We start from the raw sequence: 12342 nt of genomic DNA, 5'->3' as shown, positions 1-12342 counted from the left end.
CAGCTTGCTAACAAGGACCAGACAGAAGGGTAGGGTCTCACAGGGACCTCGCATCTGGGGCCTGAGTGGTGCCCTGGCTGTGGGTAGGTATCTCTCTTCTCCCTTTCCTATGAAGGGTCCCAGGCAGGGAGGAGGAAAACAATGAGAAAGTTTGATGTGGGGTTACCGTAAGTCATGGATATGGGCTTTCAGGGCACAGTGCCAAGCCCCAGGTGTCAATTTGCAGGGTGGGGGTCATGGTAGTTGTGGCTTGAGTCCTGCCTGCCCAGTGCTCTGGCCATGGAAAGGAATTCCAGCTCAAGAGAGACAAGGAGATCAAGGCAACTCTGTCTAACAGAACTGCATTCACTCAGTCTGCTTTCCGGACAAATCGGGAGAAACCCCCAGAGTGCTGTATGCTTGGGGACAGCCAAGGTGATGGAGGTGTGGGCAGACGAGGGATGCCTGCCACTTCTTTAATTTGTCACACAATCTTTTGAAAGGTGAAATGGTGCAGAGAAAAGAAAACAAAGCTTTTTCCACCCCAGGCTTTTCCCAAGTGTGGGGGACAAAGGTGATTCGGGTTGCCTGTAAATGTGGCCTGAGTACACGCGCAGCGTCCTCATTGTCCTCCACGACCACCTCGGGGACATCTCTCACGCTTGCTCATTTCTTTCCAACTCAGGCCACACAGCAATGCCCTCTCCTGTCACCTGAGCCTTTGCCTTCACTTATAACAGGGTTGGTCAATCTCTCCCTGGAATTTGAAGAATTAAAAATTAGACTTATACATTGACTTAAGAAGACCTAAAACTTCTCTTTGTACCTTATTTACCACAATAGTTTGACATGAATAGTAGTGTAAAATTTTCTTCTAAAATAAAATTTAAGTTGAAAAATGAGGTAATTTAAAGGAGAAAACTACTAAGCAAATAATCACACAGGTTATTAATTCAGATACAGCCAAGGCTGTGGGAATGGCACACAGACTTCAACTTGTGACAATGGGTTTATTCTCACCAGTTTGTTCACTGGAAGGCAGTAGGTCTTGCCGTGCATTGCTGCTGCTGGAAATGGCTGAGGATGGAGTGTTGGGAAACTGAAGTTATAATCCTGGGCCAGTCAGTGCCTCAGTACATGTCGCTCAGCCTTCGGTGGTATAATTTCCTCTTCTTCGTCTCAGTGCTCAGAGATGCTACTTAAAAATCCACAACCATTCATATCCTTTTAAGGGTGATGGGTAATGATTCTTTTGAAATTAATCTAGGCTGATATTAGCATAGCCAAGCTCTTGGCCAGTAGCTTTCTCAATTATTTATACATTCATTGACTTATTTTAATTTTTAAAAACTTAAAGCAATGCAGCCAAGTATTCAAAGGAAATCAGACCCAGAAGTCCAATATGTAAGCCAGGTAGAAGGGGGGCACCCTGGGGGGAGCCTGGCCCCTGCTGTCATCAGCCTATTTGTGTCAGGGAAATGGACGGCTCATCCCAATGTGTCCATTCACTCAGCAACAGTTGCCAAGTGCTTTCTGTGTCAAGCTCTGACCCGGACACTAAGGACACTGCCAAGCACTTGACCAGAAGTCAGCAAACTTTTACTCTAAATGGCCAGATAACATTGGGGGACATGTGGTCTCCCCCACAACTACTCAACTCTGCCTTTGAAGTGAGAAAGCAGCTGTAGATAATAAGTGAATGGCATGCCTATTCCAGTAAAACCTTATTTACCAAACCAATTGGAGGGACTGACTTGGCCCAAGGATGTAGTTAGCCAACCCCTGGCTTAGACTGATGTGATGCCTGCTTCTTAGGATTCCAGCCTAGTGGGAGACAAGTGAGGGAAGATGCTTAATACCAACCTTGCTAGGAGTGAAGAAAAAGGCTCTAGTGACAGGAGAAGGCATGTTGTGTGGCAGGAGTGGCCCCACTCCCAGCAGTGCTGCCAGGCCAGGCTCCCTCCTCATCAGTGCCTCTGCCCCTCCCCAGTCCCCAGCTGACCACTGGGTCTCCCTGAGGCCTGTGACCAGTGTTTTTCACACAGTTCACCTGCCAAAAAGGGGCAGTGGCCAGGGAGGGGGAAGGAAGGGAGAGGGACTCTGAGCCCCTCCCATCCAGTGGGTTTCAAACAAGACTACTCTGATTTCATCTGTCTCATATTTTGGACATCTGTGTACGATTTCATCTATCAATTTTAAAACCTGAAAGCAACATCTCTGGATCTTCTAACTTGATTTCTGGAATCAACCCTCGGCCCTCAACCACCTGTCTGTCTTTCCCCCTCCACGTTGTGAGCCTGTTGCTCAATCTCAAGGTTAGGAAGACCAGGGCTGTTCTTGACCAGCCGATCTGTGTTTATCTCTTCACACTGTGGGTCCTGAAGCCAGTCATGCTTCCTCCCTAGTTTGGCCACTTAGATGCTCAGGACCCAAATTGGTTCCACCTCTGGTTAGTAGGTGCCTCTATGTGTTCTTGCCTGTAAAGTTGCTATTATAAAATGCATAAATTTCCTGTTCTGGACTTCCTCCGTTATTCACATTTGTATTGCTTACATTTGTACCTTTACTCCTTCTTTCATTCACTCTTCTAGGCTCTGGGATAAAAGGGGCATTCAACTATAGCTTGGGCCTCTGCCATTTGGTGCTTACAGGATAATGAACAAGTCACACATTAGTCACTTTACCTGACAATTAAATGTGAGCTTACCAACTGGGATGAAGTGCTGGGAAGGGGAGACTTGTGGCACCAGGAGACCGCACACAAGTGGGATTTAACCTCCTAAGGGAGGTAGGCGATACTTGTCTGAGGAAGATGTGTTTCATCTGAGACTAGAGGAGAAGAAGAGGGCAGCTGGAGGCGAGAGGCTCAGTATGTGCAAAGGCTTTGTGGCCAGAAGGAGCCCCAAACAGAGAAGGAGGTCCAAGGCCTGAGGGAAACCAGAGAGGTGTTGGGGACAGCTCTTCACTCAGAAAACAAGGGGCAAAGCAGGGGCTTCACTCAGGACAATGACATTGTCACATTTGCAGTTGAAAAACATTCTGATTGTAGATAAGCAGGCAGAAAGGTGTCTCTAACCACAGTGTGGCCACAGTGTGTGGAGGTGAGAGGGGAGAGAGCATGCACATATCCGAGAGGGTGTAGGAGGAAATGCTGATGAACTTGGAAATGGCTGGATGGGGTGTGTGCCTGAAAGACATTCTCTGAGACAGATGGCACCAGCAAAGGCTGTGGGTTTGGGCTGCATGTGTGAATTCTCAGGCAGCTTAGGGACTGTTGGGGTTAGGGGATGTCTAGTAGGAAGTTGTATCCATGAATCTAAACCTTGGAGAGTTTGGGGTTAGTGTCCAACTAAGTGGTCACCACCTATAGGGAAAATTACAGGCTTGAGCAGTGGCCACACAGCAGGTGAATGTCAGAACCAGGAGTCCTGAATGGAGGGGCCTGCCTGTCTGCTATGGCAGAAAGTTTGGATGGGCTGGCATAGCTGCAGATATAGGTGTAGATAATCTGTATATTGGTGCACAGAGTGAAACTGTAGATGTGGTTCCCATCCCATGGCTGCCCTTCCTGGCCTCCTTCCTCCCTCTCAGTAGGAGATGAGGTCAACTAAGGAGAGTGAGGGAAGAGAGGTCACAGCAGAGGTTTGTATGGGAAAGGTTGGGGGCCTCACTGTGGAAAGCAGAGTGTCTGAGCAGAGAAACAAGTAGGCATAGTGGGGCCCATTGAAGTTAGTAATCAAGAATTTATAAGATCAAATGCCCCCTGTGATATTACTCATTCCTTCATATTGAATGAATTTTTGTAAATCATCTTAGTATTTGTGTTGTATGTGAAATGCAGTGGTAGGGGGAAAGGAAGAGAAATGGGAATTTAGAAAGAACACAGAGAGTGAGGGAGGCATGAAAACAAGAGGAGTTGGATGGGTTGACTTAATCTAGGTGCAGACAGAGTTGGAGCTAGGCTAGGGAGAAGGCAGCCGCATGGGGAAAGAGAGACAACGTGGCCTCCGAGGAAAGGGTCAGGCTCCCCATGCAAGCTGGACTATGGATGACCAGTGTCCTGGCAGGAAGGACAGGGAAGGATGTACTGGGCAGAAGGATTTGCATATGTGGAGGCATCAAGTTATGGACCCGGTTGCTTGAGAAATGGCTAGAAATGCAGTGCAGCAGGGCAATGGGGTGGATGGAGCAGGACACGAAGCTCTCAGGTAAGTTAAAGCAAATGGAAGAAAAACCACATTTTAAATTTCCCTTTAGGCACTTTTCAGAAACAATGATCATCTGGGGAGTTTGGTGAGGATTGGAACAAATGTGAGGAGTGTGGTGAGGTTACAGCCAAGGCTCTGGGTTTGCTCTATCAGGTTTTAGAATTGGTTCTTTGGGGTTTAATTTTGTTATAGTTACTGAATATAGATTATTGTAGAGTCAACCATTACCACAGGGATGTCACATGTAAAGATCTGGTGTAGGGGCGTTGGTGGTATAGTGGTTAACATAGCTGCTTTCCAAGATCTGGTGAAGTCCCACTCTTTAAAATGAGTTGGAATCACTCCACCCGCCCCCTAAGAACAGACAGGTCTCATTTTTGTCTCAAACTCTAAGGGATAGTGAAAAATATAGACTCAGCTGGGGCCTGCTTGGAGGAGGGGACCATTGCTCACAGCATGTTGGCTGCACTCCAGGGCAGGGCAGGCACTCCTCTGACATGGAAACCACATAGACTTTCCTTGTGAGCTCTCTTGCCTGTGCACTGTCTCTGGGCTCTTTCAAATGTCTCCTGCAGCAAGCTGCTCCCTATAGGAACACAACATTTCCCTTATCTTGTCCTTCGGTTATTTGTCCCACTTTTCTCTTTCAGAGGGCCACTGCCAAGGCGACAAGTCAATGTTCTGTAGGATGGAAGTTCTGTCTCGTTATTGCTCCATCCCAGGCTACAACAAGCTGTGCTGCAAGTCCTGTAACCTGCATGACAACCTCACTGATGTGGATGACAGGGCAAGGCCACCGCCTGGGAAGCATAATGACATTGAGGAGCTCATGCCCACCCTTCCAGTCCCCACTCTAGTCATGGAGGTGCAGCCTGCGCCAGGCACGCCCTTGGAGGTGCCTCTCAATGCCTCCAGCACCAATGCCACTAAGGATCACCCAGAAACCAATGCTGTTGACGTGCCCTACAAAATCAATGGTCTGAACAATGAAGTCCAGCCACCCAACCTAATCCCTCGACGGCCAAGTCCATATGAGAAGACCAGAAACCAAAGGATCCAAGAGCTCATTGATGAGATGAGGAAGAAAGAGATCCTCGGATAGTTCTAATAAAATGGAAAGGTAGCATCAATAGCATTTTTTTTCTTGCTTATAGAGATATTCCATGGGATGGCAAATCCTGTGTCATGGTGATTAAGTCACAATTCCTGAGTCCCAAAAGTTTTGAGGTAACAGAGGGAGAATCACATAAAAATAGATATGTGTGTATTATATATATGGTTGTGAACATGTGGCAACAAGGAGAGCACATGGGTGTCCCAGCCCCAGAATGTTCCAAATCCTGAACTATGGGACTGGGGTAGAGAGGAATGTGGAGCCTACAGCCTTTGTCAGTGAGGGAGGATAACTTGGAGAAAGAAGACATTTGCCTCAAGTTTCTGAGCAGTAACCAGTAGTGACAACCCTTCTAGAAACACAGGACATGTCCTTCTAATCCCCAGGCCTAGACACAAGCCCCATGGGGACTCTTAGGAAACAATGATTTATTCACTAACTTCCCAGTTACTAAGATGAGCACATTGAGGTTGAGGCTGTGGACTCCAGTGCCTTCAATGCCAGGCAGGTGGTAAGGATGAGTGTGGTGGCAGCTGGGGACCAGGACCAACCTGAGAGCTGCTGAGTGTCTAGCATTACTGCCTCTGTGAGAACTGGCCTGCTGCCAGATAGCATGCTTTTTCACTAGAAGTCTAGATTTCATGTGAAAATTCTGTCTGAAGATCAGCTCAAAATACTCTGAGGAGGCTAGGAGTCTGTCAGGGTGTAGGGCCGCCAGGCTGCAGCCTCTGGTCTCAGGCATGGCCTGACATAGCCTGGCCAATTAAGGACTTAGGGGAAGCCATCTGACCCACTTGGTGCTCACCAGCTGTGCTATCTCAGCTATTTCTGAGCTGTGACACTGCCCATTTCTTCCTGGGAAAGTCCCAGGAATCCTTTAACTCTGGCTTGAGGATTGATCTAAAATGGGGGTCACGTTTTCTGCGAGATAGGCCAGTGGGGTGCACTCCCAGGTCTCTCTCCTCTCCATGAACCCTGGCCTTGCTTATCCCATCTGGCCACCCTGGCCTCGGCCCTGCAGCTCAGAGGGGCTCTCCCCTTCCACAAGAGTTGGGAAGGCTGATAGGCATGCACTGTGCTGGGAAGTCCAGTGAGTGGTCAAGGCTGTCTCTCTCCCAGAGGGGTGGGAGTGCCTGAGGGACCTACAATGGACTTTTTAGTCTTGGGTATGCTTCTGAACACCAGTCTTGTTTGTGGGGGATAAGCCTGCCCTATTGGAGCCTTCCAGCCCCCCAGCCCTGCCCCCACTTTCATCCCTTAGAAGTTTCAATAAGGAACTGCCAGATCTGTCCTCTGATGGGAGGCATTGGGTGGGAGGTGGGGAGAGCCCGATGTATCTTTTGCTCTTTCCAAACAGTAACAGTTTTTATTTCGGCAGAATGGTGCTTTGTGAGCAAGATGTGAATGAGCGAGAAATAAGAAGGGAGTGGGTGAGGATGGGTGGGACAACAATGGCTAATTTTTACCTCTCCCTGCATAGATATTAACATGCAGCTTAAATTTCCCAAAATTATAAGACCTGGGGGGCACATTAGCTCCTTAGCTGGGCCTCCTTTAACACATAATTCTTAGGCTTTTCATACCCACAAGAGTTCTAGAGCCTTTTTATTCCTGCCAGTCAGGTCTTAGAGAACTCTTTTTTGTTTAAGTCCCCATTATATGGACAATAATACTGAGGCTCAAGAAAGCACCATGACAGCAACTTTATATTGAGTTTTGAGGTGCTCAGTCTGTGTGTGTGAATCTGTGCATGTGTGTGAGTGTGTCTGTGTGGGTAGCCTAAGGGACAAAGAAAGGGTATAGGACATGGTGAGAACCGTATCTGGGATGATACTTAATTGTCCAACTGAGTGATGACCAGCCTTTTCGTCCCCTGGCATAGCTGCCCTCTCTTTCTGCCACCATGCCCCACACATGCTCAGACACTGTGCAATGTCTAAAGGAGTTTGCTGACTCCTAAGAACTAAACTGGAGAAAACGTTTTGAACATCTTTCATAGTATCACTTCTTCTTTAGTAAGGTGTGGTATACAGTACTTTCACAATCCTGTCATTATAATTAGGAAATGGGTCCCTCTGCTTTCTCTCATGGCAGCTGGTATTAGTCACGGCCTGAAAGACTGGGCAGTTCTTGCTTGGGTCTGTCTTGGAATGATGTAAAGAAAGTTTGGGGTGATTAACCCTGTCCAGAGAGTATTACTCAGTTTACCCAGCCTGGGGCCTCAGAATCAGAACGGTCTACTCCCAGATCCTGGCAAAGTGGGACTACATATCTTGGGGCTGGAAGTCTTTGGAGAGCCCCTAGCTGGGACATTGCCATGGTACCTATCTTTGGCTAGCGGGAGAGAGATGTGCTCTGGAAGCTGTATGCCAGCAAGGCTATGTCCTAACATGCCATACTCAGTGCCTTGGACCATATATCCGGAGTTCTCCAGAAGTAAGCAGTCCTCAGAGGTCTCTCCCCAAGGAATGCAGTCCATGCAGCTCTGAAAAACTGAAAATCACTGAGCTTGGGACAGTTGGAGAGCAGGCTTAGCAACAGTGCTGAGTTTCCAGAGCCAGTGTCCGGCTGGCCGGCCGGCCGGCCAGCCGGCCAGCCCTGTGTTCAAAGCTCCTGCCTCGTGGGGAAGGCCACACAGCTATTCTAGCTGAGTTTCATAACACCATAGGTGATTCAGATGTTCTCTGTCCACAATTCTAAAAAAACCAGCTGAGGGACTCGAGGATCACTTTATGTTCACAGGGAGACTTGTGCTAGCATTTTGGGACCTGGCTCTCTGATATATTGCTTTTGGAAAACCCATGGAATTTCACATATAAGCATTTCATTTGTATTTTAAGTTTTGTTTTTTGTTTTTGTTTTTTTGCTTGTTTCTTTGTTTGGAGTGTATTGGTGCTCAATAGTAAAGTCTATCAGGTGACTGTGTACTCCTGTGTGACAGGCAGCCAGCACAAAAAAATCATCACGGTGCTGAACTCCAATCATATTTTATCTTACTGATCACAGCAAACAATACATCTGTTTTCTGTATAGTAAAATTTGGTTCTTTGATTTTATAACTTATTAAAGTCAAAACGTCTGTGTTTTTGCACACCGTGCTTGTGTTGTTTCTTACCTCGATGACACTTGTCCCCATTCCCAGCTTGGACTTGAGCAGATGGAAGGATGTGCTGCCCTCAAAAAGCCAAGAGGTGAGGAGGGGACCAGTGAAGGGTGAGAGGCAGCCAGAGGGACCCATCCCTCTCCCAGCTGTGCATGGAGGCAGCTCTCCAGGTGACTTGAGTAAGCCCACAGCTCCCAAGGAATCCTTTAGTTCAAAGAGGAGATGAAGACTCTCCAGACACTTCCTCCTCCCCAATTATATCGTCTTCTCTGCTATAGTTAGGGCTTCCTGGAAAAATACTAGATGTTGTGTTAAACTTGAATTTCAGAGAATAACAAATAATGTTTAGTATATGTTCCATTTTTATACTAGAAATTTTTTGTTGTTTCTCTGAAATTCAAATTTAACTGAGAATCCTGTGTTGTAATTTGGTAACCCTACCTATAAAAGACAAGTCCATTCGCTCTGGCCCTCTTTGATACAGGTGTTGGGGAGAAGGAAGACTGAAGGGTGCAAAATTCCCCAGCCAAGGAGGAGGCCAACGACATGTACCAAGAAATCATACTAGTTTGGACAGGGGCTGCAGGTGGCTTTGGGATGCACAAGATTTCTCATCTTGTTCATTGTAATTTGTTTGGACTCTGTTTTCATAGTACAGTTGTCCTTTACACCAGGGAACAGGAAGTGTGTGTGTGTGTGTGTGTGTGTGTGTGTGTGTGTGTATTCGGAGTAGGGGAGGAAGGTCAGTTGAGTAAGCAGAAGTGGCTGAGATGAAATGTTTACAAAGGTTATTCATAACCAGATAGCTCAGAGAAGTTCTTTTAGAAAACAGGTCTGGGTTACACAGGAAGTGGTAAGGAAAACCCAATCTGTGCTTTCTGAAGATGTGGACAGATGGTTAAGAGGAGCTAAATTATTTGATTGCAGAAGTTCTGGCCACCACCCCCTCCTCTGTGCACTGTGTAAGTCCCTGACTCACAGGCACAGAGCAGCTAAGCCTTAGAGGCCACGTGGCCAGTAACTTACCCTCTATACCTCATGGTTCCACAGAGTTCTTTCTTCAGTCTTGTGATATTACTCATAATCCATACTCCCATGATTTTATATCCAAATATTTGTATGCACACCCCAAATTATACATGTCCTAGACCAGCAGTTCTCAACCTGTGGGTCGCGACCCCTCTGGGGGTCGAACGACCCTTTCACAGGGGTCACCTAAGACCATAGGAAAACATATATATATAATTACATATTGTTTTGTGATTAATCACTATGCTTTAATTATGTTCAATTTGTAACAATGAAATTGGGGGTCACCACAACATGAGGAATTGTATTAAAGGGTCGCGGCATTAGGAAGGTTGAGAACCACTGTCCTAGGCGGTCTTTGCTTACCTCCTCAACTCTCCTATGTATAAGCTTTCACATCCATTCATGACCAAGTGGAGACTATACAGGCAGGGTCCAGGGCCTGTCAGAGTGAGACTTCCACACTGTGTCATGTGGAGGCTGCCCCAAGACAGTCCAACCTCAAGTACACATAAAAATATACCAAGACAGGGTGTGACTGCCCCACAGTGCATGAAAGTTACCAATGCTTTAGTTCAGCTAACATTCTTCTAGTATCTTTAAATGAACACTTAGATTACTGATTTTCAACCTTTCTTTTTAATTCTATGCATTTATAGCTATAAATTTCCCTGTAAGCACTGCTTAAGCTGTACCCCTAAAATTTTGATATTTCATACATTTATTACCATTCCATTCCAAATATTTTATTACTTTTGTTGTGACTTCCTTTTAGGCCTAGTGTTATTTTAAAGCATGTTGCTTACTTTCCAAACATTGGGAAATTGTCTAGTTATGGAATATTACAAATTTCTAGCTTATTTTCTTGTGGTCAGAAAACATTTTCTGAAAGGTTTCTACCCTTTGAAATTTGTTGAAGCTGGCTTTATGTCCCAGGATATGGTCAATTGTTGTAACTATTGTACTTTGTTCAAAAAGAATATGTAATTGACAATTGTTGGATATAGTATCTTACATATGTCCATTATGTCAAATTTGTTATATTTTTATTCATATCTTTTATATCTTGATTTTGTTGTCTTCTTGGTCTATGAATTTGATAGAAAGTAGTTTTGTGTTTTTTTAAATCCTCACCTAAGGATATTTTTTCCATTGATTTCTAGAGAGAGTAGAAGGGAGGGAAGAGGGGGAGAAAGAGAGAGAGAGAGAGAGAAACATCATCGTGAGAGAAACACTTCAATTAGTTGCCTCCCACACACACGCCCTACTGGGACTGGGAACCTGCAACCAAGGAATGTGCCCTTGACCAGAAATCAAACACACAACCCTTCAGTCCATGGGCCAACACTATAACCACTGAGCCAAATCAACCAGGATGGTAGAAAGTAGTTTTAATACCTCGCATCGATTGTATATGTTTCTATTTCTCCTTGCAGTTTTATCGTATTTTGCCTATCGTTTTACTATTTTGAGGCCACATTAATGGGAATACACAAATTTCTAATTATTTCATTCTTGGTAACATTATCTCTTTATCTAAATTAATTGATCAATGTTATTTCCATAAATAATGTCAGTCTTGAAACATCTCCCCCATTAATATAGCTATATCAGCTTCCTTTTGTTTAGTAGCTGCATAATATAATTCTATTCTTTTACTTTCAAAATTTTCTATATCCTATGTGCTCTATTTTTACTTTGTAAACATATTTTAATATGGCCTAACATGTATAAAATTTTGATTAGACTATTTAGTCCTTTACATTTACTGCCATCACTGACACCAGTGTTCTTGTGTGCTATTTGTCTTGACTAGTTTGTGTGTTTTTTCCTTGCCTTTTTTTGGATTGAGTGTTTTTTCACTGTTCCATTTTAGCCCTTGGTTAGTTTTCAAGATATATACTGCTTTTTCTTTTTTTAATGATTATTCAAGAAATTTCAACATGCATTTTTTTTTTTAATTCTCACCTGAGGACATGCTAAGAGAGAGAGAGAGAGAGAGAGAGAGAGAGAGAGAGAGAGAGAGAGAGACCCATGTGAAAGAGAAACACTGATCAGTTGCCTTCCCTATGTGCCCCAACAGGGGATCAAACCCACAACCCAGGCATGTGCCCTGACCAGGAGTCAAATCAGCCACCCTTTAGTGTACAGGACGATGCTCAACCAATTGAGCCACTCCAGCTCGGCAACATGCATTTATTTTTTTTTTTTTACTACATGCATTTTTAACTTATCAAATCTACAGGGCATCCCCCCAAAAAATGTATATACACTTTAAATGATTATAAAGTCAGTATTTATTAACATATAGTTCATTTTCAAAATTAAGTGAGATATCAGCTGTTAAGTATGTATATATTTTGGGGGGACACCCTATATTATGACTCCATCTTTTCACCAATGCAAATCCTTAGAACAGTGCTCACAAAAGATAAAATTTTAATGTTTTTATTTCACTGTGGACTAATAAAATATAAAGGAATAGAAAATTAAATCAAAAAGCAAAGATACAAAATACACACTCAATTTTAAAAATAGTTTTAAGGTATAACTGACATACAATAAACTGCACATATGTAAGTGCAAAATTTGGCATGTTTGAAATATGTATATATTTATATACACACTAGAGGCCCCATGCACGAATCCGTGTGCTCCCTCGGCCTGGCCTGTGGGGATCGGGCTGAAACCAGCTCTCCAACATCCCCTGAGGGGTCCCGGATTGCGAGAGGGCAGTTCTCGGGTGATGAACCCCGGAATCAGGCTCTCTTCTCTCTGGTTCTGAGTGTGTCACTGGAGAACTGACAATGCCAAGTGACCACAGCTCAGCAGCGCCTACGTTGAGCGTCTGCCCCCTGGTGGTCAGCGCATGTCATAGCTACTGGCCAGTTGACCAGTCAGCTGGTCGC

At 44.9% G+C, this 12342-nt stretch overlaps 1 protein-coding gene across 3 annotated transcripts in view; it reads left to right on the top strand.

Annotated features, from left to right (window-relative positions):
• The window catches only part of ADAMTS2 (ADAM metallopeptidase with thrombospondin type 1 motif 2), a 290963-nt gene extending 282571 nt beyond the window's left edge, over window positions 1-8392 (top strand). For 2 of the 3 annotated variants that reach the window (XM_036313182.1, XM_036313181.1), the window contains one exon: window positions 4838-8392. In XM_036313182.1, coding sequence (XP_036169075.1) covers window positions 4838-5289 — 452 coding nt within the window. In that variant the 3' untranslated portion in view covers window positions 5290-8392. The remainder of the gene's footprint in view (window positions 1-4837) is intronic. The other variant, XM_036313183.1, reaches the window with a different exon arrangement.
• Window positions 8393-12342: the final 3950 nt, after the last annotated feature.

The sequence above is a fragment of the Myotis myotis genome, unplaced genomic scaffold (genome assembly GCF_014108235.1).
Source record: "Myotis myotis isolate mMyoMyo1 unplaced genomic scaffold, mMyoMyo1.p scaffold_m19_p_6, whole genome shotgun sequence".
NCBI lineage: Eukaryota > Metazoa > Chordata > Mammalia > Chiroptera > Vespertilionidae > Myotis > Myotis myotis.
This window is presented reverse-complemented; position numbering and strand designations above follow the sequence as displayed.